The sequence below is a fragment of the Apodemus sylvaticus genome, chromosome 22 (genome assembly GCF_947179515.1).
Source record: "Apodemus sylvaticus chromosome 22, mApoSyl1.1, whole genome shotgun sequence".
Taxonomy (NCBI): domain Eukaryota; kingdom Metazoa; phylum Chordata; class Mammalia; order Rodentia; family Muridae; genus Apodemus; species Apodemus sylvaticus.
The window spans coordinates 34,795,066-34,821,331 of record NC_067493.1 but is presented as its reverse complement, the minus strand read 5'-3'; the positions used below and the strand labels follow the sequence as shown (position 1 = coordinate 34,821,331).

General features: G+C 49.3%; 1 protein-coding gene across 2 annotated transcripts; it reads right to left on the bottom strand.

Annotated features, from left to right (window-relative positions):
• Positions 1-1,686: 1,686 nt before the first annotated feature.
• On the bottom strand, positions 1,687-20,112 carry Eif4h (eukaryotic translation initiation factor 4H). Of its 2 annotated transcripts, XM_052167651.1 has the most exons (7): positions 19,995-20,112; positions 9,858-10,045; positions 7,546-7,610; positions 7,366-7,462; positions 6,272-6,331; positions 3,776-3,913; positions 1,687-3,462 (listed from the first exon to the last, which is right to left on the bottom strand). In XM_052167651.1, exons 1-7 carry the CDS (start codon positions 20,051-20,053, stop codon positions 3,323-3,325), a joined length of 747 nt encoding a protein of 248 aa, XP_052023611.1. In that variant the 5' UTR covers positions 20,054-20,112; the 3' UTR covers positions 1,687-3,322. The 2 variants fall into 2 exon arrangements, with proteins under 2 accessions (XP_052023611.1, XP_052023612.1); XM_052167652.1 differs by lacking the exon at positions 6,272-6,331.
• Between the last annotated feature and the right edge of the window lie 6,154 nt (positions 20,113-26,266).

Here is a 26,266-nt window from a genome sequence, read left to right as displayed (position 1 = left end):
ACCAATTCCAAGGGCCATGGTGGTGTTCTGGGGATCTGACCTCCTCTGCCTCCCTCCAGAGGGACAAGCTGGGATAGCCACTGCTCTGCTAAACTTAGTGCACCTCCCAGGGAAGCCAGACTAGCTAGGGTCCAGAGTCCACAGCCACCTAGCACGACAGAGTTGGCTGTAGCTAAAAAACCGAAACAAAACAGTTTTCCTTGTGAGAAACCCCTGAAGGACCATTTCTGTCTGGGGCTTCAACTCAGGCTGTCAGGCACGCAATGCAGCAAGCGTCCTTGCCTACAAAGCCATCTACCTCACTGTTGTCTTCAATGCTTTGGGTCTCTTTAATGAAACATCTGCTGCTCTTGAATCCTAGGACCGACAGGAGAGCTCACAGGCAGCTGCTAACTATGGCTCTGGGAGGTCAAAGCCGCCTTCTGACTACTCCGCAGGCAAAGCCCACACACAGTGCATATTAACTCATCAGGCAAAATGCTCGAGCACACTACATCTTAGGGCCAGCGATGGTCAGCGGGACAGAGCATTGGCTGCTCGTATAGAGGACTTGGGTTTGATCCTACACATCCACAGGACACTTCACAATTGTGACTCCAGCAGCCCCATTCCTCCAGTCTTTGCCAGCCCTGAGTGCATCACACACACACACACACACACACACACACACACACACACACACACAGCCCCAGGATGTCCAACATCTAGCCACAACAGGCATCCACATAACACAAAGAAAAATCCTGCCCTCAACACTCAGACTCTGGAGACAATCTGGCTTGATAGAATGAATCCCAAAGGAAGAACATTTCAGGATGCAGCTTTCTGTGAAAACAGGCTGGTGTGTGCCTGAGTCGTAGTGTTTTCATGTAGCATGTAGGCCTTCTGTTCAATCCTCGGGACCAAACAAAAACAAGCATGAAATCCACAAAAGCAGAGAAACCAGGAAGCAAGTGTGAACTCATGTACTCTTGGATGTAGTCTAAACACTGAAAGGTGGTAAACTGACTGACCGTGTAAGTTTCTCCTCCATTTTAGTGGTGTGGTATCACTATGGAGGCTACAACAGTCTGGAATCCAAGAGCTCTCTGCCTGTCTGCCTCCTGCATGCTGGGACTGAAGGTGTGCCACGTGCCCAACACAAACATTTTTGTGTACTGGTGTTTTACCTGCACAGGTCTCACAGGCATGAGTGAGGGCAGCAGCCCTCCTGGAGTTACAGGTGCTTGTGAGCTGCCATGTGGGTGCTGGGAAGGGAATCTGGGTTCTCTGTGGTAACTACGGAGTCATCTGTAGCCCCTCAAAGGCCGTCTTACCAGAGCTCAGACATCTGGCTGTTGAGCAAGTCCAGGAGTCTTCCCGTCTCCATCTCCCGAGTGCTGGGATGATGGATAGGCACCATGTTGTACACGGAGCTGGAGATACGTACACAGTAAACACGTGTCCTTTAAGTCTGAGATGACTAGCCAAGTTCCACTTTCTTTAGTGGTTCCAAGAATCAAGGTTCTGCAAACTAGTCCACGCAACACACCACGGGGCACTATTCATGTGTGTGTCCTAGCAGGACCATGGTTTGACCATCCCAATGGCCAACATGCCACCCGAACTGCTTCTAAATGCATCTCAGTAGCACCCCTAACAGTTCAAAACCCAGCTTCCCAAGTGGCCAGAAAGACAAGTAATAAGTGTTATGTAAGGTTCTCTTTTATTTAAAAGATCATTCACAAAATACCATATCCATAGACTCACTTTCTGTCATAGAACTGAATGTGTTAAGTGTTGGAATTGCATTCTTACAGTCAGCTGGGCGCCCAGCAGTGTGGACGGACGTGCCTGTTCTGTCTTTTCCGCATTGGAGATGGATTAGGTCATCTGAAAGTATCAGCTTTGATTACAACCACGCAATGCATGTCTGTCTTAAGTTAGGTATTGGTGTTACACAAATGGTTCTTATCTCAGAAGCAGAGAAGATGGCAGGCGAGGGAAGGAGTGAGAGTTCTGAAAATTGCCGAGACCTTGCGACAAAGACAATCCCGAGCCGAGGGGTAGGCTGGCCGGAAGCTGCTAGCTGAGAAGCAAGCCGCGCACCTCTCAGCCCCTCTCCAAGGCTCTAGTGGCTGGCTGACCCCTACCTGCTCCAACCGGGACAGAGACTGGGTGCCAAAGCCTTCTCCAATTGTTCACACACAGCTGTCCAAGCTAAAAGCCAAGCCTGATTGATCCCCTTGCTCTCAAGCGAGCGCTCAGCACTGTCTGGGGAGCAGGGGTCTGCCCCAGAGGAAGCAGCAAGCCGAGAGCTTTCTAGACACCTAGGGACCGAGGGTCTCAACAGCTGTGCAACCGATCAGAGCAAGTGCCAGGCTCTAGGTCTTGAGCTGTGGTGGGGAGCAGCCTCTTGGGCTAAGCGCCCTGGAGCAGACAGACACGGAGAGAGCGCAGACTCAGTGCAAGCACAGCTGCCCGCCCGGTGCAGCTCCAGCACCACCCCTGCTTCCTACAGGCCTCAGCTGCAGGAAGCGGATTGAGCTGCAGCGGGCTGCACCCCCAGGAGCCTCCACGGCCCAGGAAGAGCAGGGAAGGAGCTTCCACTTGGTCTTAAGAGCGAGCAGGAGCAAAGCCACGTGGCCACTGGCACCCAGGTGGCCACTGTGCAGAATGCCCAGATTCCCCTGCACCCTCTGGCCTCGCTGTTTGACAGGAGCCTGCTGTGCCTGTACGGGCTGCTGGGGCAGGTGCAGGAGAGACCCCCGAACACAGCAGCCGCTCAGGACCAGCAGGCACTTTCCTTGTTTTAAAGCAAGGTGCCTTCAATTCTGCATGCCCATCCCAGCTGGATACCAACAAGTCCCCACCAGCCACCTAGCTAGTGGCTCCAGCTCTTTCCCAGAAGCCACAGCAACACAGAACTCGACATGCAGGTTGGAGAGAAGCTCTGAGAAAAAGCAGAGGACAGCACGCCCGGAGCGTGGCCAGGGCGTGTAAAGGAAAGAAAGAAAAAAAGAAAGAAAGGATGAAGCACCTCAGCCTGCCTTCCACATGGGACCCACACATCCACGCTGCGTGGCAAGGAGCAGGGAGAGGCCAGGAATGAGAGGGGAGAGAAAGAAAACAGAAAGAAAGCACAAAACAGGCACTAGATAGATATAGCAAAGCCAAGAATGTACTAGAAACCACTTGTTAACAGCTGACATGCACTCACAAGCTCTGTGTTTCCGCTGTAAGGAGGACAGTGCCAGGTGGGAATGGGGCCTGCAGGGCGACCGGCTGCCACAGGCTGTGGCCTTGCTCCAGCTCCCCACGCCCCGTCCCTCCCAACCTAAGCTCATTCTTGCTCCTTCTGAACCACTTCCTCTCTGGGCCTGGCTCCCCCGAAGATGGCTGAGTTGGGGTTGGCTACTTGATTGAGGGGCGTCGCCACTGTCCGAGGTTTAAGCTGCAGCCGCGGTCTCTGTGCTCGTTCCTCTGGAAGACAGAAGATAACATGGGCTATAAAATGAGCCCCGTGCAGGGTGGTGGTGGCACACGCCTGTAATCCCAGCACTCTGGGAGGCAGAGGCAGACAGATTTCTGAGTTTGAGGCCAGCCTGATCTACAGAGTGAGTTCTAGGACAGCCAGGGCTATACAGAGAAACCCTGTCATGAAAAAACCAAATCCCCCCCAAAAAATACAAAAAACCCCCCACACTATCTAATTTCAAAATTGCCTTACAGACTTGACAGCAGAGCAAGAAGGTTTAAGGGGAGCAGACAGTGAGGCCTACAGATGCGGCCATACCTTCTGTGGGTTCTCTGAAGTCCATGTTGGAGCCACGCAGAGGAGGGCCATCTCGAAAACGACTCCCCATTGGAGGGCCTGCTCGCCGGTCCCCAGGGCGACTGCCCCCCCTACCCCCTAAGAAGTCATCCCTGTAGCCTAGGAAAGAAAACAGAGTCAAACACAGTTTACACTGTCACATCAACAGAGACACACAATATTCTACAAATTGATTTTTCAACCTAATGTTTGTCTAGTATCTGGAATTGTTTTCAAAATTAGAAGTGTATAAAAACCCGCATTTGCTGGGTGATATCACATTTGGGAACGGAAGCCAGGCCTTGTGCCAGGGAAGCATTCTGTTGTTAAGCCATGCCCAGCCTCTCAAGGCAACCACTCCAATCCACTTGTCTTTGCTGCAGTGTGGACCACACAACATCAGTCAGAGAGGGTGCCCAAGAGTTTAGGCCACAGTATAAACTTCAGCTTATTCAAGAGACGCTGAATCCTGAGCAAACAAAAGGCCTTTCTCAGAGGCAGGACTACTGCCAGGTTTGAGGCCAGCCAAGATCACATAGGAAGGCGCCATTAAAAACAAAAAATAAAATGGTGGTGCCGCTAGGCTAGAGATGACCTAGACACCCATCCACTGAGCCTGTGCGTTATTCTCAGGACTTGAGTCAGTTCCCAGCACCCACACCACACACCAGGTAGCTCACAACTCCTACCACCTCCAGCTTCAGGGATAAAGATGGTCTCATGGGCTCACATGTGGTGTCATGAGCTTATAATCCCGGAACTGGGGAGACGAGACAGTGGGTCTCTAGGGCTCGCTGGCCAGCCAGTTAAGCTCTGGCCAATGAGACCCAGTGTCAAAAATAAACCAAGAGATGGTTCAGCAAAGAAAGGTGCTTGCTGCCAAGCCCGCCAACCTGACCACACACAATCAATGCCTGCTTCCCACACTGGAAGGAAACTTCCTCTAAAAACTGTCACACACACACACACACACACACACACGCACACGCACACGCGCACACACACACACACATGCGTACACACTCTCACTCATGTGTATAAGAGAGGTGGCAAATGCCTTTAACCTCAATGCTCAGCAGGAAGATGAACCATGTTTGGGGCCAGCTTGGGCTATGGTGTATTCCTGGCAAGCAAACGATACATGGTAGGCTCTTGTCTAAACAAAACAAAACAAAACAAAACAAAACAAAACAACCAGAATAGCACACGCAGGGTTCAAGAATGCATTCAGACCAATGTCTGCATTCTTTATTTGAATTCCCTTTGCAAGGTGGAAATTTTGCTCCTCCTAACATACTGCTTTCCAAGCTGCTTTAGGTCAGGGCCTTGCTCTGTGACTGCACGTGAGAGCTTCCGCATCAGTCCCAAGCACCGGGATCATAGCGGATACGACATTTTAAGAGGACCTCCTGACACTGAGGGAGCCGAGCACACAGTGGGTACACAGACACACAGCAGCGAAACACACACACAACCCTAAGCACAATGGGAAGGCTATGCAGGAAACAAGTGCATTCATGGTCGTCTAGGAAGCACACCATGAAATAAATCCCCCATTTTTCTTAACAAAGTCAAGGCTAGCACACTGGCTGTTGTCTCTGGTAAGAGGCTGTGCCACGTAGGATTCAGAGCCTCTCCCCACACGCACTGCTGCTGAGCTACGGATTCCTATTCTAGCTCCACCGGCACATTGTCATCTACTTTCTTCTTTGTGTTTCCTTTTATTTAAAAAAAAAAAAAAAGCCATAATTTCTTTAGACTACTGTCAAAATCCTTAAGCCCACAGGTGGCTTTAGAGGGGCTACACCCTGTCAGCTGAGACGCACAGGGGTAAGGCAGGCTCCCACTGCATTCTCCGCTGGAACAAGGCAACTCAGGAAAGCTCTGGGCCTAGAACTGGGCCTGAGGCCCTCACAGCGCAGGAGCTGCTTGCTCGCCTGGCTCTGAGGCAGTCAGAGACCAGTGCGCACCTGAGATCATAGACTCACTGCACGCTCCTGGACTTTCATGAGTAAGCTCATTTCTGACTGCTCTAGGACTCTGCATCCATCGGCCTGCCCATTCCTCTCATCCCTACTGATGCACACATCCCCTGATCAACCTGGGTTGGCTGAGGAGGGGATGCTGATGTGGAGCCTATCTGCCCTGAAGAGAAGGAACCAGCGCTCCACACCTCCACACCGTTGAGGCTCCGGGGCAGCTGGAGCCTCTATGCTGTATTACTTGCAGAAACACTGCTAATTGTTTTTGTACCACATATGAAGCACAGGAGCTGCCCTGGCCACAGCCCTAGCAACAGGCTCAGGGGAAAGCAGGAGGAGGGGCCAACTTGGCCTCTCCACCCAGTCCTGAGGCTTAGTGTATACCTGGAGACCTTTTGCAGAGTCTCACTGGTACAAAGAACTAAAAGTCTGTCTAGGTTGAACACTCCTGAGGAGCAAGGGAACGAGGGGAGAGTGGAATGTTAAATACTGATACCAGAGTTGAAGTCATCCCGGGAATCCCAGCCACCTCTGGACTCTCGAGAGCCACCCATTCCTGAGGATACACACACACACAGAGAGATCAAGTTGAGGTCTGTGCTCATTACTCCTTTTCCACCATGACACAAGCTTAAATCATTTAACAAGAGGAAACCTCAATTGAGAGACTGTCTCCACCAGACTGGCCTGATTGACACGTCCCCTGTGAGCACGTCTAAGGGGACATTTTCTTGATTAAGGACATGGAAGGGCCCGCTGCGGGCAGGGGAGACTGGGCCATGTAAGGACACCAACTGAGCATGCCTGGGAGCAGCACCCCAAGGTTCTCGGCCTCACATCCTGCCCCGGCTTCCTTAGATGATGGGCGGGAGCCAATCAATGCTTCCTTCCTCAAGATGCTTTTAGTCCCAGCAAGAGAACCTACCGAGGACAAGGCCATGCTGCTGTATGTGTGGGACACTTTCATGTCAGCTCCACACAAGCCAGAGTCACGGGAGGAGGGAACCTCAATTACAAAAATGCCTAAGACTGGGCAGTAGGGCACTGTCTTAATTAGTCATTAATGTTGTGGGTGGAGGGGGCTGGAGAGACGGCTCAGCGGTTGAGAGCACTGACTGCTCTTCCAAAGGTCCTGAGTTTAAATCCCAGTAACCACATGGAGGTGTGTCTGAAGACAGCTACAGTGTACTTAGATATAATAAATAATAAATCTTAAAAAAATGTGGGTGGAGCTATCCCTGGGCTAGTAGTCCTTAGTTCTACTAGAAAGCAGGCTGAATAAGCTATGGGGAGCAAGTCAGCAAGCAGCACCCCTCCATGGCCCCTGCATCAGCTCCTGCCTCCTGGTTCCTGCCCAGACTTCCTTCAGTGGTGAACAGTAATGTGAAGTTTAAGCCAAATAAACTCTTTTCTTCCACACTGCTTTTAGTCATGGTGTTTCATCACAACAATAGAAACCCTAAGTCACATCAGAAAAAGGTCGAACGTAAGCTCTCATGGTCCGGAGTCAGTGCTCAGGAAATGACACACAGGGGTGGCAGCAGTGCACGCATACAGAACGTTCCATTCAGTTCTAAAACAGCTAATCACCTCTGTCATCAGGTCCGCCTTTCCTGAATCCAAAGCCACCTTTATCTTGTTTTCTGCCTTCTGCAATGTCCACACGAAGTGACCGGTCACCCAAGAGCTGAGGACAAGAAGACAGTCATGTATCAACAGGAATACGGGCCTCAGGCCTCTGCTTGGGAAAAGGAAGCTGAAGGTACTTACCGCACCGTCGTAAGTCAGAGCCTCCTTCAGGGAATCCACCTCATCAAATTCTACATAGCAGAACCCTGGAAGAAAACAGAAGCTGCCTCGCATACACATCCTGGCCTCTAGGCCTGCCGAAATCTCATTAGCACCACTAGGCACAGAGCTAGTAGTATTTGGATCCCAGAACATGACAGTGTATCCCCCCCACCCCCAATAAAGTCTAATGTAACCCAGGCTAGCCCCCAACTTGTGAAGTAAGGATGCGGCCTCCATCTCCCAAGTGCTGGGACTGTAGGCACACACCATTAGGCCTGGCTTACGCAGTGCTAGGGATAGAAGCCCAGACCTGTGAGCTCGCGGGGCACGCGCTCTAGCAGCTAAGCCACATTCCAAGCTGTTAATCACATCCCATCAGGTAGAGAATGCTACGTCAATGGGCGCTGAAACAGCAGCACTTTTCAACTCCTTCCTTCTGCTATTTCCTTATTTCCCGTTTGCAGTGCTGGGCTGGAGTGCAGAGCCTCATGTATATTTAGGGAGGTGCTCTGCTGTAGGGCCAACCACGCCTCCAGCCTTCACCCCCCAGCCTTCAGATGCTTTTACACTTGGATAACCTTTCCTGGACCACTGCAGAGCTGTGACCTCATTTAATGTAATCTAATTGGGAAGCAGACTTCAGATCCAAATTAATACCTACAAAGCTTCGAAGAAAGGGGCTAAATAACAGTGTCTACTAAATTCCTACTTATTAAATTTGTTCCAAAACTAAAAAATATCCTTAGCAACAGGATCAAGCGGTCTGATGTCGACAGGCTGGAGGCGTGTTTTTAACAACCACAGACAATGAGTGTGCCCTTGCCTTTCCAGTGCTGTCTAACTCTGGACTGAACACTACAGAGCCATGTGCTCATCACGCTGTGCCCCATGTCCCTTCTCATAGGCCACGCCGTGTAAAGCCAGACCCCCACTTGGAAGCGCTCGGTGGAGCCTTGCAGGTGTATGGCAGCTGCTGCTCTTCACTCTTAGGCGGAGACAAAGCCGGCCCAGTCATGTACCCTACCCTCTGAAGCGCTACCTCAACAAATAACCCAAGATACAGACCCCAAGACACCCCACCCCAGATGTAGTCTGAAGCCAGGTGGCGCCCATAGCCTTTTGTGCAAACTTGGTTTACCAGTGCTCGAGACATGCTGCCTGGGTTCCCCAAAGCCTAGGTCCCTGACTCCTGTGTTGACGACCCAGCACACACCGTACCCAGCCGCAGGGTCTGAGGGGAGGCCTACAGAAAGCCGCACCCGCGTACTTTTGCTTCTGGCTTGGCTTCCACTCTGGACTGCTCTTGGACACACAAGGTAAGCCGAATGAACGCAGGACATTCCTATCTGCCTTTCCCGTCCTGGGCCCATTCCGACCACATTGAGCAGCAGGCAGCGGCTGGATGTGAAATGAACTAGCCTTCCCAAACAGGCTGCAGCCAGAGCGAGCCTGGCCCTGCTGAGGCTACTCGGATTTTATAACAATTACCAGAAAGCTACCAATAAAAATGACACAGTGAGGGTGAACTCTTTCTATAAAAAAGTTACTTTCAGAACAGAAGAGATGGCTTATTAGTTAAGAGCACTTGCAGAGGACCAGGATTCAGTTCCCAGCACCCAGACGGCAGTTCACAACTGTCTGTAAACCCAGGTCCAGTGGGCTAACACGGCTCCCACACAAGCATGCATATATGCAAAACATTCACATACAAATACAATGTAAGTAAGTCTACTTTAAAAATAAGTCATTTTCAGGGATGCACCAACATGGGTTTTGTTGTTTGTTTTTAAAAAGTCCTCAGTTTTATTACCACCTTTTCTTAAGACAGCTCCTATACTGCCGGGCGGTGGTGGGGCACACCTTTGATCCTAGCACTTGGGAGGCAGAGGCAGGCAGATTTCTGAGTTCGAGGCCAGCCTGTCTACAGAGTGAGTTCCAGGACAGCCAGGGCTATACAGAGAAACCCTGTCTCGAAAAAACAAACAAAAGCAAACAAACAAAAACACACAAAGACAGCTCCTATACCTACAGAGAAACTGCACGGAAGCTGGGCATACACACCATATCCCATCACAAACTACATCAAGTGCAAAACATTGTTTCCCTAAGGGCTCCTCAGAGTGGGGATAAAGGGCGGTGTTGATTTCTGCTCTGTGGACCAGGCCCGCAGTGTGCTCATCTGGGGCCCGCTCAGCGGGGGCGCCCTCATCTGGGGCCCACAGCTTTCAGCTCACACAACTCATTTTCATTTATATACCCCACCTTACCCACAATAGATACATTAAGCTTACCTTTAAATTTGTCTGTGTCTTTATCTCTGACTAGCCGCACACTCCGTATGCTGAGATCCTTAAAGATAGCATCTATGTCACCCTGAACTGTGTTAAAAGGGAGATTTCCTACGTAAGCTGTGTAGGGGGGCTCTGTGGGTAGCTCCTTCTGGCTCCGGGACCCATGGCCACCAGCACTGCCGCGGGACCTAAAAGAAGAGATGTACAAGAGTTTAGGGCTCCTGACCCACAACAATAACTCACCCATCTATGTCCTGTCTCACTATCTGCCCAGCATCCTTACTTCATCAAAAAGTGCCCGACATTGGTGACAGAAACAGCCACACAAACATTGCAATTGACAATGGTCCCCTCGCTGGGCTGGAATCTATCTGCAGTGCTATGCTATGTGGTAGAACCTAAGTCAATATCCCCCATACACAATTACATGAGAAATATGGAACCACTCGGGAGCATGAAGGCAAGAGGATCAGGAGTTCAAGGCTAGCCTAAGCTACATAAGCCCCTGGCTGTGGGCGAGGGAGGACATGGGCTGCAGGATTGCCATGTAGGCATGCGGACTACCTGCTGGCATCTCTGGGGCTTAATGGCCATCCGAACAGTAAGTTCCAGGTTCAGTAAGAACCTGTCTCAAAGATAAACCAGAACAATGGGGGAAGACACCCAGCAGTGACCTCTGGCCAACTATGCATACAATGAACTAAAAAGAGCAAGGCTCGGTGGCGGATGCCATGACCAGGAGGCCAGAGCAGGGGCAAGGCTATCCTCAGCCACAAAGTGAGTTGGAGGCCAGCCATCCAGTCACAAAACAAAAAGCCAAACAGACTAGCCAGAAGAGACTGAGAAAATCTTTTTAGGGGGACCACCTGAGCTTTGGCTTTTTTTTCCCCAGACAGGGTCTCTGCATAGCCCTGGCTGTCCTGGAACACATTATGTTGACTACAATGACCTCAAACTCAGAGATCTTCCTGCCTCTGCCTTCCCAGAGTGGGAACTAAAGACCACCACTCCCACCTGGTTTTTGCTTTTTAGATTTAAATTTATGTATATGAGAGGAGAGGTCCTGTGAAAGCTGGGTGCCCCGGGAGTTTGGGAATGCCAGTCAGGACAGTGGGGATGAGATGGGGGTTTTCGGAGGGGTAAGGAGAAAGGGGATACCATTTGAAATGTAAATAAAGCAAATACCTAATTTAAAAAATTATGTGGAAACTGGGGGTGCAGATGGTAACGAGCCACCATGTGGGTGCTAAGAAGCAGACCAGATCCTTTCTCTTCACGTGTTCGACATCGCTAAGCCATCTCTCTAGATGCTGTCTGTGGTCAACACATCCACAACAGTCATTCTAATTAACAACCCATAGAATGCCTTAACAAATGTGCGTGCCTATAATCCCAGTTCTTGAGACACAAAGGAGGATCAAATCATATTAACAGCAAGAATGATCTCACCTCAAACACACACACCCAAACTCACAGCACAAAAGGAAGTCCTACAGCCCGACTTAGCAGTGATAGCTGTTGATTCAACCATTCGAGCTACTCGAAGGCTCCCGCGTCCTCACCCTCAGGTCTGCACAGTAGTCATAGCCCCACTGGTTAAACCCTTTGACACTACTCTCATGCTCCCGTCTCCCAGAGCACACTCTGAATTGCTGTGCCATGCCAAGGGCAGGACACCTTACCACATGCTACTGATCTTCTAATAACCTGTCGGGAGGCTCACCTCGCTGTGAGGCTGTGTGGGTGGTGGCACACACAGCAAGGATACGCTAGATACGAGGATGTGACTCACCCAGGCCAGGGCAGGATAGTGCAAGCTCTCACCACAGTACTCCCATAGCGTGACTTTAAGCACTGCTCATTTCTGGAAAAGTGAGCTCATGAGCACACAAGCACTATGAATAAGGTTTAGTGAACAGTGACGGAGCAAGCCCAAGCCCAAAAGTGGGGTGGCCACAGGGTGATCTCTCCCTAAGTTGAGGGGGCCTAAAAGGATTCATTCAGTTAAGGCAGTGGGACTCAGCTGAAGAGACAGCGCAGCTGATTAAGAGCACTAACTGCTCTACCAGAGGTCCCAAATTCAATTCCTACCAGCTACTTGATGGCTCACAGCCATCTGTAACTGGATCCTCTTCTGCTGTATCTGAAGATACCTACAGTGCACTCATATACACAAAATAAGTTATTCTAAAAAAAGACAGTGGGACTCTGCTGGGCATGATGGCCCAACCTTTAATTCCTGGTGGCTCCCTGAGTTCAAAGCCAGCATGGTCTACAGAGATCCAGAAAGCCAGAGCTACAGAGAAACCCTGAAACCCTGCCTCAAAAAAACCAAACTTGTGGGACTCACTTCAAAGCCATAGGAGGCAAGGGGTAACCCAAAAAGTTTAGCTGTCAGGCAAGCAGCAAACAGCAAGCAAAACATCACATGGAAGTCCCAAACAGCTGGCTAGAGACGGGATTCAGAGCCCAGATGAAACAAAAAAGCTCCCTGCTCAAAGTCAGGCTAACCACTCGGATGTACTTCCTCAGCAGGGCCCAGGCTACGTAGTAAAAACCTGTCTAGAGTAGGACCTTTGTCATTACTTCTCTGTCCATCAATGTTTGTTTTGTGGTATGAAGTCCAGGTTGGCCACCTTCCCAGCCTGGAGGACAACACACAGCAGGCTTCCATTTTGCCTGTTACTTTATAAATGCTTGAAATATCAGTTTCATAAATAAATTTAATTGACTATAAACCACTTCATAAATACCAAGTGCCGGATAAAATTTAACACCAATCACAGAGCACACAAGGTTCAGCTGCCACACCTGAGGTTATGTGATCTGACCCAGGCACTTGGATAACAGGGAAGAACAGAACTGGGAATCAAGGAGCCAAAGCTCAGAGCCTAGCCCCTCCCTGCAAGCTCCCCGCCAGGCCTGACACCCAAAAGCTCCCGGGATCTATCACACATCATCACCAAGCCACAGCTGCTCCATAGCCTAGTGGTTGATCAGAACAGCCTAGTGATCTATGACACAAAGGGAATATTTCAAAGTAGCAACAATAATTCAGGAAATCTAACCCTCAGCTGCCAAGTGAGACCCAAATCCTCTAGGCTGTGAAGTTTTTCACCCCAATCAAATGATGGACTGTTTGGAGGTAGAGCAAGGATCTGGGAGGCAAAGCCCCACATACAGCCTCTAGCAGGAATCTGGAAAAACCAGTGCTGGGTCAGAAATCCTCTACAACACCAGGAACCGGAGCTCAGTTGTGCAGACAGCAGACCGTGGAAGCAGACTCTAAAGATGGCTAGCAAAAAGCATGGAGGTTTCTAACAGACCAGAGGAGTGACTACAGAAGAAACCAATCCGGTCCAGCACTCACTGAAGGAAGGGACTGCCCAGCAAGCTTGGGGCTTGATGCTGCCCTGAGTACCACACACCCAGAGAAACCAATGAAAGAAGGAAGCAGAGTCAGTGGAGGCTGGATGGGTACAGCTATGTAAATGAAGCAGAATATCAAATTGGCCCAATGGCCTGGTGGCTTTGGCCTGTGATCCCATCCAGACACAGGAGGTGGGGATTTCATATGATGCCAGCGACAAAGACTGTCTCAGCCTAACAAAATACCCCCAAAGTTAAAAAAGAGTGTGTGTGTGTGTGTGTGTGTGTGTGTGTGTGTGTGTGTAGCTCAGCAGTAGAGTATTTGTGCAGTGTGGACAAATCCCTAGGCTCCACCATGCCTGTAATCTTGTAATCTTAGTATTAAAGGCATACAGGAGGGAGAGTCAGGACATCCTTGGCTATGTACCAAATCCTAGGTGAGGTGGGTAAATATGGAGACACAGTCTCAGAATTAGAATAAATACGCCATGTGTGCTGGTACATCCCATTATTCCCAGCACTGAAGAGGCAGAAACAGGCAGATGGGAGTTGATTTCTGTGTGTTGATCACAGCTGGGTCTGTACAGTGAATTCCTATCTCAACAGCCCCCTTTGCCCAAGTCTTCACTTACTCTTCTTGGTGTTTCATATAAACCACACACACACACCTAAGACGGGGTGTGTTAAGCCATGCAGTGGTAGCACACACAGAGAGGCAGCCTGGATGACAGCCAAGAATCCCTGACTCAAAAAGACAAAAGGACTGAGTGTGTGGGTGCCCACCTTCTATCCCAGCCAGGGCTACACAGAAAGGCCCTATCGCAAAACAAACAAACAAACAAACAAACAAACGACACACCCCTCTCACCTTTCTTCCCTGCCTTTCCTAACAAGCTCCCGTTACTCTTCCCAGCCCTGTAAGGTTTATAGGATCCACAACATCCCACCCTTATTTATCACCTTCCGGTCTACACTCATCCTGAAGCTGGGTTTTGCACACACCTAGACAGTACCCAAACTGGATAATGCCCACTCCACCATGCAGCTGGGGGTTGGCTGGTGGGGAGGGAGCCAGCCTATGGCACACTCCTGCCATAGGAGAGCCTGAGCATGAAGCAGGATGACCAGAAGTTCAAGGTCATGCTCGTGCCTAGGTACACTACATACCAGTCTCAGACCAATCATTTAAGAGTGGGGTGGGGAGGAGAACTTTGTCCACCAACAAGAACAGGACCACCTCCCATTGCTGAAGGGTTGGAAACCCTGCTCCCAGACTGACTTCAGATAGTATATGCATTTTAGAGGCACTGTATAAGGAAATGTGTCAATATCTCCAATTACAGAATGTCACTAAATTTCAAGATCCCCAGATGCATCTGGGATGGTGGGTGGCTCAAAACTTTAATCCAAGCACTAACTAGGGAGACTGAGGCAGGATCCCTGTGAATTTGAGGCCTATATGGTCTACACAGTGAGTTTCAGGGCAGCCAGGGCTACAGAGAGAAACCCTGTCTCAACACCCCCTGGACGTCCTTCCTCAGGTGTCCCCTGAGGAACATGCAGAGAGGACAGCACTGGGCCTGGGCTTTCTTTTGTCTGTTGTTCTGAGACAGGCTGGTGTATTCTAGGCTGGCTTCAAGCTATTAGCTTTGCGGCAGGAGTCGCTTCTGCCTCTCCCTCCCAAGTACTGGATTAGTCATACTCTCCAGGTGATGGACCTGGTGCTGGGGATGGACCCTAGGGCATCATACAAGCCAGGTGCATACCCCTAAATGAACTGTACCCCCAGCTCCCACACAAACATTCCATGAGTTATTTGTAAGTACTCAATTATGTCACTGATAATTACACTAATTATAAAGAAAATTCAAGGCCGGTGATGGAGCAGCTGGCTACGATCATGTGCTGCTCCTGCACAGAACCAGGGCCCTGCTTTCAGCACCCACAGCTATGACAATGGGGTTCCAGGGAACTGGGCACTTTCTTCTGATCTGACCCCAAAGCACATGCAGACAAATCATCTATAACATATAAAATCAATCTAGTAGAGGCACTTGGAAGGCAGAGCCAAGCAGTCTTTGTGAATTGAGGCCTGTCTGTCTGGTCTACGGATTAAATTTCAAGCTATGCATGGCTACAGAATGAGATCCTGTCTCAAGAAAGTAAAAGCTGCCCTGGAGACCAGGCTGGCTCCAAACTTAAGAGATCCACCTGCCTATGCCTCCCAAGCACTGGGTCTAAAGACATATACCACCATGCCAAGGCAAGAAATTAAGGTTTTCTTTTTCTCTAGTCCTTATTATTTGTTTTGGAGCCAGAGTCTAACTCTGCTGTCCAAAGTCATTCTTCTACTTCCGAATCCAAAGCAGCTGGGACAGACAGCTCATGTCACCACCTCAGGTTTAGGAATACTTCAATTTGTACTTTTAACAATCCCAGTCCCTGCAGCTGAGATTACTTCCCACCTAATTCTCCTGCTTGATGGCTTTTAATTGAGCACTCAAAAGCCTTTGTTGTAAACGTAAAATGTTACAAAAATGTTTCAAATGTAAAACCAGAGCGAGAGATGGCTCAGTAGTTAAGAACACTGACTGCTCTTCCAAAGGTCCTGAGTTCGATTCCCAGCACCCACATGGTGGCTCACAACCATCCACAGGGGGATCTGATGACCCTCCCTTGGTATGTGGACGCATATGCAGCAGCATTCATACATTAAGTAAAAATTTAAAAATAATAAAATAAAGTAAAATGTAAAACTAGTGCTTGTATTTTATATGGTCAATGACCAACAGAACAACCAGAAACTATAGGCTGAGAAACTATATGGGGAGCTGAGAGGGTTATGAGTTCCTCTTCCAGAGGACCTGGGTTTGATACCAAGCAACCACATTTGTCTGTAATTCCTGTTTTAAGGGATGTGGTATCTTCTTTCTGACCTCTGTGGGTACACACATGATGCACAGACATACACTTTGGCAAAAATACCCATATACATAAAATTAAAAAACCTAAACCAAAACAAAACTGGAATCCCATAAGACAATTTCGGAGCCGGGCCTGATGGTTGGTACCCAGCAATCCTGGAAGCATGGTGGTACTGAAGGGACAGAGGCAAGTTTCTGGCTAGCTCTGTCTACACATCCCAGGCCAGCCAGGGATCCACAGAACAAAACCAATCAAACAGCTGGGTGTAGTGGTGCCCACCTTTAATCTTAGCACTACTCCAGGACAGACGGGGCTAAAAATGCTGTCTCAAAACCCCCCAACTGAACAAACAAAGCAAAACAAAAACCTGTAAACAAAGTTCATTGACGAGTTAGCACAGCCAACTCCTGAGGATTTGGAAACGTGATTTCCTTGAGAACAATGCAGTTCCTGGCCCCTGCTCCACGCTAAGACTGGCTCCGCACAGGGAAAGCCATGCTTTCAGTCCTCACTTCCTGTCAACTGCAGATCACAACACATCTATAAAACAGGATTGGGTCCCTCCGAAGAGCCCCAGAACTCAGGAGGACAGAGCAAGGGAAAAGAGCTCCTGAGCAGGGCTCAGTGTGAGGCCAGCAGGCCACATGACCAAACTGTCCTGAGGCCTTAATAAAAGCTTTTGGAGACTGTAACTCTGAAAGCCAGGGCTGTCGCCCTCATGGTCTGGACCAGGGAAAAGTACCTCACACAATGATTAAGTACAAGATGAGCTTCCCAATATGTGCGGAGGCATCTATAAGGCTTTAAGTATGGCACATCATAAAGATAACTGCTGATACGAACATTACTAATACAGCAATAAAAAGATCAATCATCAAGGAGGTCTAGTCACCTCTTCTACCGTACTGGAAACTCTCAGAGAGTGGAGAACAGACCCTGGCTCAGCACTCAGCAGGGAGGGCAGGGAGAGAGACTACAAAACAAAAGAGCCACCCAAAACAAGTCAGCAGAGCAGATCTGTTCTTCTGTAAAACATAAAATAAACAGACTCAGTGACAATCTCTTTTTTACTTGGAATCAATCCTCCTGCCTCAGGCTTCAAAGAATGCCTGTCTCAAAAAAACAAAGTTCAAACATCCCCTCATGCACAAGAAAAGAAAAAAGAAAACAAACGGAGTCCCTGGTGCGATGAGACAGACCTATAATCAAAGCACCAAAATGGCAGAGGCAGGAGAAAGTTCAAAGCCATCCTACCTATGGACTGTGCCACAACCTAGGCTATAAGAGACCCTACCTAAAACTGAACAGAAAAGGAGGGTGTGTACGGGGATACTCAGGAGGCAGGGGCAGGACGACTTCCAGCCTGGTCTACACAGCAAGCTCTAAGACAAACAGGATTATATAGAAACTGTCTCAAAATGCCCACACCCAAGGGCCTGGGAGATGGCTCAGCTCTTACGAAGAAGAACACCAGCGTTCTACCTACGGGTGGCTCATAACTCATCCCAGACATCTCTTTAGACACCAGGAAAGGAGACACATGCAGGCAAACACTCATACCAATAAATGAACAAGTAAATACAAAGAAATTGAGAAATGTACTTCCATGTGAACAAACCAGCAGAAATGCCTGGTGCAGGCCTTTAAATCCAGTGCTTGAAGGAAGAGGCAGGCAGATCTCCCGTTTTCCAAGGGAAGCTAGGGCTACCTACATGGTGAGATCCTATCCCCAAAGAGGAACAAAACAAATTGAAAATTTCAGTTCAGGGCGTCGTGGCGCACACCTTTAATCCCAGCACTAGGGAGGCAGAGGCAGGCAGATTTCTGAGTTCGAGGCTAGCCTAGTCTACAGAGAGTTCCAGGACAGCCAGGGCTACACAGAGAAACCCTGTCTCAAAAAAAAAAAAAAAAAAATCAGAAAATTTCAGTTCAAAGAGGTGTTAATAAGTAAAGGGACTTCCCAAACAGCTCTAAGGGATGCTTCAAGAGTGTTAATCTCGAATCAGCTTGGAAAGAACATCTGGGCAAGTGGCTAACATCTTCATCAGCCTTAAGTATTTCAAATGAGTTGCATCTTGAGAGATGTGAATGTTTACTTTCTAATGTTTTAACATGACTCAAGGGTCTCAACTGTGGCATGTGCTAAGTCTAATGACCTCTCCAACGTCACCAAAGTTTGGGAAGTTTGTTCAAAGGCAGTTTTCTTCCTCTTTGAGATAAGATCTCACTATGTAGTCCAGGCTGTCTTAAACTCTGGTAGGGAAAAAAAGAAACCCTGAGCCCATTTGCTTCTTTCAAAGTAGTAGAGAAAAACAACAACCCAAATGGAGCATGGCGGCTCATGCCTCTAATCCCACCACTGGGAAGGCAGAGGTGGGCTGAGTTCACCTGGGCTGCAGGGTGTATTTCAGTTGGCCAGAATTACATACACAGACCCTATCTTAAAAAAAAAAAAATCCAACAGGACCTTAGTACAAATCAGTACCTAGAAAGCTACCCCCAAGGGCATTCAAGCTAACATTTCATTCCACACCTATTTGTATTTTTATTAGCAAATAAAATGTGTGGCTCCACCTTACCCCCCCCCACTTCCTCCTCCTAATGGAAGTATGAATAGTACCCGGTACACTACGGCAACCAAACAAGACTGTGACTCATTTTCAAATCCCGGTATTTAAAGGTGATCATTCTTCACCTAACAAAAGACACTTTGGGGGCAGCCACTTGGGAAACCTAACACCTCAGTAGAACTACTGTGATATTCTCCTGGCAAGTCACCTTTTCTGTAAAAAGGATAAAGGCCAAGTGTGTCCTTGACAAACAAGACGATTAAATTTACTGTCCCATAAAACTCCTATAAGCGGTTTTGGTGTTTTTTTTTTCTTCTTTTTGTTTTTAAAGCAAGTAGCTGACGCTTGTTTATTTCTATTGTTTGGCAGGAGACTGACCCCAAGACATGATAGACAATCGCTCTATGACTGAGCCACAACCCCAGCTGTTATTTAAAAGGGAACAAAATATCCTGGCGCTGTTTTTTTTTTCCTGTTTTTTTGAATTATGCACCATGAGCTTTCTATTCATCAGTAAAAGATTTGGAGAGGTGAGAGGATTGGTTTAAAAGTATGTTGTCTGTATCTGACCAGAATCAGAACGAAGCGAAAGCGATTCTACAGGTCAGGGAAGAAACTGGGAAGAAAGCAACAATTTCCGCCGGCAGACACGTAGTATCTGTCAATAAGGCATTCTGAGCGCCAGGGAGGCAGAGAAAGAGACACGCACACTCCCCACTACGGTGTATTTGTTTTGGTTGAGGTCCGCGCTCCCTGCCTCCCTCGGTGGATCCGACCGTCCCAGGATCCAGACGCGAATCGGAAGGGAAATCGCCCCTCTCGCGGCCCGCGGGCCTCACGGAGAAGCGACCCAGGGCCCCCGCCAGGCATCGGGGACCCTGGAGAGGGGCAGGCCGCCGCCGCCGCCCGCTTCCGTGCTGCAGCGCAGCCGGGAGCGCGCTGGGGATAAAGCTGGACGCGGGCATTGGTTTCCCCGGGAAACCCTCCGGCGTCGCTGTGGTCTAACTTTCGGACCGAAGCCCCGCGATGTGCCGCGCTGAGGCGGGCGCGGAGCCGAGGGAGGGATGTGCGCCGCGAGCAAGCAAGAGACCGGCAGCCTAACCGTCGCCAGCCGCTCCCGGAGCGCGCCATTTCCAGGCCTCTCCTCGGGCCTGGCCAGGCCGCTTCCCGCCGCCCGTCTCGAGTGAGCGCGGCAAGGCCGTCCCCTTCGAACCTCCCGGCACTCCGCCCGGCCGAGCCGCCGGCCCGCCAAACCGCGCCCCGCCCGCCTCACCCTCTACCGCCGCCGAAGCTGCTGTAGGCCCGATCGTCGTAGGTATCGAAGTCCGCCATTTGCCGTCTCCGCTCCTTGAGGAACCAGCGGGCCAGCGAGGAAGGACCCCGCAATATAACTCCTCCTCCCCCCTCCCGCCCCGCTACCGGGGCTGTCCGCCGCGCTGCCTGATCGCAAATCGCACGCACGCATGCGCGCGCCGCCGCGCCCGGCCTTGGGCCGACGGGGCCCGCTGCTGGCCCCGGCGCGCTCTGCGGCCCACGTGGTGCGGCAGCCAGCCCCCGGAGCGCCGCGCGCACGCTCTGCCCTCCGAGGCCCATTGTGTGCTAGCTGGATGGTTTCACGCGTGGTTGCCTCTTACTGTCCTTGCCCCGCCCTGCCCTGTGGTCACCTACCTCTCTGGCGTTGTCTTGTCACCCTGCACGCTGTTTTCTAATTGTCACTAGATTCAGTTTGGGTTTCGTGGAGCCCATGCTGGCCAGGAGCCAAAGCGCTGGAGTTGAGGATGACCTTGAACCCCTAGTTTTGGCTCTCTCCACTTCCCGAGGGGCTGGGATGACAGTGTGCCACTATGTTGGACTCTCTGGTATCACCTTAGATTTATTGAGGTGGTAGGTCTGTCCCACTTGGTCCCACTTGGGCACAATTCTTCAGGACAAATGGTCGCTGGGTAAAGTTTAAACGAAGACAAACCTGTTCTAGGTAAAGATTCCCAGATGACCAAGAGCAGAAGACTTGTAAATGAGAATGGGGCTTGTGGTTGGTGTGTGAACAAGACCAAGGGAAATATGTCTGTTTTTGAGAACTGCCACAAACTGGATGTGGTGGTATAAATATCTGTAATCCCTACTGTACAGAGACAGAGACTGGTCTCATAAAAGCAAAATAAATCTTAAAGAAAAAACAAATTGTATTCTCTGGGTATTGGGGAGGGGTAGTGAAGATGAGGGTATAGGTTCTTTGTAGTTGAACTAATAAGAGATTGGATATGTTGTACTTTTGCAGAAGTCCCTGCTCTGAAAAAGAAATGTTAAGGGTGGGCAGGTCGGCTCAGTGAGTGAGGGTGCTTGTTACCAAGCTTGATCTGAGTTTGATCCCCAGGACCCACAAGGTGGAAAGGGGGGACTGTCTCCCATAAGTTATCCTCTGACCTCCACATAAGAACTGGGATGTGATCTCTCTTCATGTTTTGTACTCTCTCTTACACACACACACACACACACACACACACACACACACACACACACATATACACAGAGGCTAGCAAGGACTAGGTACATAGACCCTGTCTCAAAAAAATCAGCCAAAGTGGACAGCTCCTAAGAAGTGACTCCTAACCCAGGCAGTGGTGGCAATGGCCTTTAATCCCGGCATTCTGGAGGCAAAGGCAGGTGGCTCTATGAACTTGAGACCAGCCTGGTCTACAGAGTGAGTTCCAGGACAGCCAAAAACCCTGTCTTGGAAAACCAAGAAGGAGAAGAAGAACCTCTGAACATTTCTGTACCCCTGACACACAAGGACACAAAGGGAAGAAACAGCCAAACCAAACCCAGGGACTGCAGAGGTTAGGAACATTGTTTCTTGTTCCAGAGGACTTCATTTCAATCCCTAGCACCCACATGGCAGCTCAAAATTGTGACTTGGCTTCAGGGGGTTCTGACAACCTCTTCTAGTCTCCAAGAGTATCAGATACACATGGGGTACGCAGACATACACACAGGGAAGACACCCACACATACAAAATAAAATAGCCCAGCCAGAAGCCCTGATCTGCATCTTCCCCAAGCAGCAAGGAGGGGCCACGTGGTGAGAATGAAGGACCCCAGGGCTTTCTGGGGCTTCTGATGGAGATGACAATAGTTCTTGATGTGCCCAGGTATAGTAGTTACTATTTAAAAGAACCTTGTAGAAGTCACAGGCCTAGGAAAATGTGGCATGAGGTGGCATCAGTTAGGAGGCTCGAAGGGCAATTGCTTTAGGTTTGAGGCCAGCCTGGACTATGGACTGAATTTTAGACAGCCTGGGCTACAGAGGGGAGCTCTGTCTTAACAAACCGAGGTTAAATAAAGTAATAATTATAAATGCCACGTGGACTTAATTTTCTGCATATAATTGCTTGTAAGGGGGCGTAAGGCTCTGGAGGGTAGCGCACGTTTCTCTGCTGGGGGGAAGATGCCTTGTAGGAGCGGATTTTCTCTTTTCCATTTGGGGCCTTGGTGTCTGACTCAAATCCTTTTGTACACTAAACCATCCTGCTAGCCCTCAGAGTATTTTTTTCCTCCATGATTATTGGGTGTGGGGAACATTCTACCCCCAAGGTGCATCTTTAGGCTTTATTATTGTTGTTGTTGTTGTTGTTATTGTTATCTTTTCTGCTTCTCTGTGGTTTTTTCTTTTTCTTTTTTTCTTTTTTTTTTTTTTTTTGGATTTGGTTTTTTCGAGACAGGGTTTCTCTGTGTAGCCCTGGCTGTCCTGGAACTCACTCTGTAGACCAGGCTGGCCTCGAACTCAGAAATCCGCCTGCCTCTGCCTCCCAGAGTGCTGGGATTACAGGCGTGCGCCAGCACCGCCCGGCTGCTTCTTTGCTATTATTTGCTTGTTTTGACTTAGGGCTGACACATAGGCCGGTCTAGAACTCTCTGTGTAGCTGAAGACCTTGATTTTTTTTTTTTTTGCTGGTTTTGTCTTTTTGTTCACTTGTTTTATCTTTCTTTCTTCCTTCCTTTCTTTCTTTCTTTCTTTCTTTCTTTCTTTCTTTCTTTCTTTCTTTCTTTCTTTCTTTCTTCCTTCCTTCCTTCCTTCCTTCCTTCCTTCCTTCCTTCCTTTCTTTCTTTCTTTCTTTCTTTCTTTCTTTTTTTTTGGATTTGGTTTTTTGGAGACAGGGTTTCACCACCGCCCAGCTTTGTTTTATTTTTCAAGACAAGGTTTCTCTGTGTAGCCTGGGTTGTCCTGGAACTCACTCTGTAGACCAGGCTGGCTTCCAACTCAGAGATCCATTACCTCTGCCTGCAGAGTGCTGGGTTAAAGACCCGCAGCACCACCAAGGCTGGGCTGACCTTGAAATTCTGACCCTCTTCCCTCTGTCTCCTGAGTGCTGGGATTACAGGCGTGAACCAGCACCTCTGGCTATTCCATCTATTAGAGAACTCCGTTTTTTCCCTTCTTATGCTGTGGGCCCTGGGGACTGAACTCAGGTCAGGCTCGGTGACAAGTGTCTTGACCTGCTGAGCCATCTCACTGGTCTTTGCTTTTATTGTTGTTTTGGTTTGTTTGTTTTGATACGGGGTTCTGTGTAGCCTTGGCTGATCTGGAACTCACTCTGTAGACCAAGCTAGCCTCAAACTCAGAGATCTGTCTGCCTCCACCTCCCAAGTGCTAGGATTAATAGCACATGCCACCACTGCCTGGTTTATCATTTTATTTTTTAAAAAATGTAACTTTTATTATTTTTTAAAATTTACAGGTACGTACATACGTACGTACATACGTGTGTGTGTGTGTGTGTGTGTGTGTGTGTGTGAGAGAGAGAGAGAGAGAGAGAGAGACTGAGAGAACCCAGGGCATGTGTATGGAGGTCAGAGGGCAGCTTCCAGGAGTCCACCCTTTTGCACTAATGAGGCAGGATCTCTGTTTGCTGTTGCAAAGCTGCCCCAAGCTGACCTCCCCTGCCTCTCAGCTCACCACAGTGATGCTGGGATTACAGATTCTTGCCACCTGCCTTTTACCAGGATTCCAGGGATGGAACTCAGGCCATCCATCAGGCTTGGTGGAAAGCGCCTTTGCCCATGAGTCACGACTCGGGCCCTCAGGTGTAGTCTGCTTGTCCGTCGTTGTCTGGTGAAGCTACTCTAGTCATTCACTGCACAGTGATGGGGCTGCCCACTGAACCATGCAGCTGATTCCCAATGGTCCTATAAGCCTGAGAAACTCCTATCACCTGAGGATGCTGTCCCCATGGTAACCAAACTCAGGCCTCGTGTTTGTAGAGATGCTGTAAGTGAATCTACCAGGTTTCAAAAACCAAAGTGCTGTGCAGGGCTGGGATGTGGCTTGGGGGAGTGCTAATCTAGCATGCTGGGAGCCTTGGGGTAAGCCTGTGCTCCAGGACTCAGGAGGGGAGAGAGGTAAGATGGTGTGAACTGGGAGGCTAGCCTGGGCTATGTGAGACTCTACATCAAAGGAAATAGTGTAACAAACTACTCTAGGGTACATAGTAACTCACAGATGAAGCCAAACTCCTGTTATTGGTCATTGTGTAACTATTGTCTGGGAACTGAGGGAGGAAGGGAGGGGAGGAAACCCACAAAGATTCCCGGAAGTTCCTGAAACTTAGAAGTTTTACAAGTGGGGGTGGCGGTGGAGGGGTGGGGGTGGGGCTTGCCAGGTTACGTTCAGTTGAAACAGCAGTCACAATTGCTGGGGAGAGAAGACTCTGGATCAATGAGATGCCTGTGTGTTTTTCAGGAAGCCCCAGTGATGGCGCTTTTGTGAATCATCCATGCTGAGGAGGGAGTGGCTTTCTGGTGACACGGCAGCTTTCAGGTCACCCCCATGCTCCATTTAGTAGCCCCTCACTCTAGCCAATACTTTTGTGAAATTTGTTCTTTTTTTTTTTTTTTTTTTTTTTTTTGTGACAGGGTTTCTCTGTGTAGCCCTGGCTGTCCTGGAACTCACTCTGTAGACCAGGCTGGCCTTGAACTCAGAAATCCGCCTGCCTCTGCCTCCTGAGTGCTGGGATTACAGGCGTGCGCCACCACCGCCCGGCTCCGCCTTATTCTCTTAAGAAGGGCTCTTTCACTTAACCTGGAGCTAGGCTGTCACCAAGTCCCAGAGATCCTCCTGCCTCTGCTGCCCCTCAGCCCCCGATGCTCTGGCATGCCTGGCTTTGTAGCCGGATGCAGGCGATTCGATGATCCGTCAGGCCCTCCTGACTGAGCAGCAAGTGTTCTTATCCGCCGGGACAGAGTATATATAAACAGAAGTTCCCTGTGAAACGCGCATCCTCTTACATCTTGTTTATCGAGTCTCTCGAGTGCGTGGAGAGAATGAGCAACACCCCCAGCCAGCGTGTGTGAGCGCTCTCTCTGGAAGACAGGTCATTCAGCGTTTCCCAGACTGAATCCCTGTCACTGAGCACTGCGTGACTCTGCCCCAGCAAGTGGTTCAGTTTCTTAACTCCGTGTGGCATGGCTGTGACATTACTTTTTAGGACTTCTGCTATTCTTTTTGAAGTTACATTGTGTGTGTGTGTGTGACAGACAGACAGACAGACAGAGACAGAGAGAGACAGAGACAGAGAGAACTACAACATCCATATGGAGGTCAAAGGACAATTTGTGAGAATTAGCCATCTCCTCCCACCATGTGGGAACAAGCTTAGGTCTTCAGGCTTGGTATCAAACACCCTTACCCGCTGAGCCTCTCACTGGCCCTTTGTGGTATTTCAAAATTCTGAAATTTTTGTATTTTGTTGGTATAGATGCTATTGTTACCTAAAACAATCTGAAATATGACTTATTTTATCTTCAAGACAGCCCCTTTTAAGAATCTAGAGATTTAGCCGGTTGGTGGTGGCGCACGCCTGTAATCCCAGCACTCTGGGAGGCAGAGGCAGGCGGATTTCTGAGTTCAAGGCCAGGCTGCTCTACCAAGTGAGTTCCAGGACAGCCTGGGCTACACAGAATAACCCTGTCTCAGAAGAAAAAAAAAAAGAATCTAGTGATTCTAGCTGGTCTGTGATGGTACACGCCTTTAATCCCAGCACTTGGGAGGCCAAGACAGGTGAATCTCTGAGTTTGAGACTAGTCTGGTCTGTGGACTACAGATCAAGTTCCAGTATGCCCAGGATACACAGAGAAACCCTGTAGTGTTCCCAATACTCCTGAGGTAGAATTAGGAAGATCAGAAGTTCAAGATCAACCTTGACTATGTAGTAAGTTTGAGGCTAGCCTGGGCTACATCACATATGATTTTTTTTAAAAAACAAGTCAGGTATGATGGCACATGTACTTTTTTTTTTTGTTTTTTGTTTTGTTTGTTTTGGTTTTTTGAGACAGGGTTTCTCTGTGTAGCCCTGGCTGTCCTGGAACTCACTCTGTAGACCAGCCTGGCCTTGAACTCAGAAATCTGCCTGCCTCTGCCTCCCAAGTACTGGGATTAAAGGCATGCGCCACCACTGCCCGGTGATGGCACAAGTCTTAATCCCAGCACTTGGGAGGCAGAGCCAGGAAGACCACTGAGGCCTGGCTGGGAATCTCATTAAGTTGTCTGGT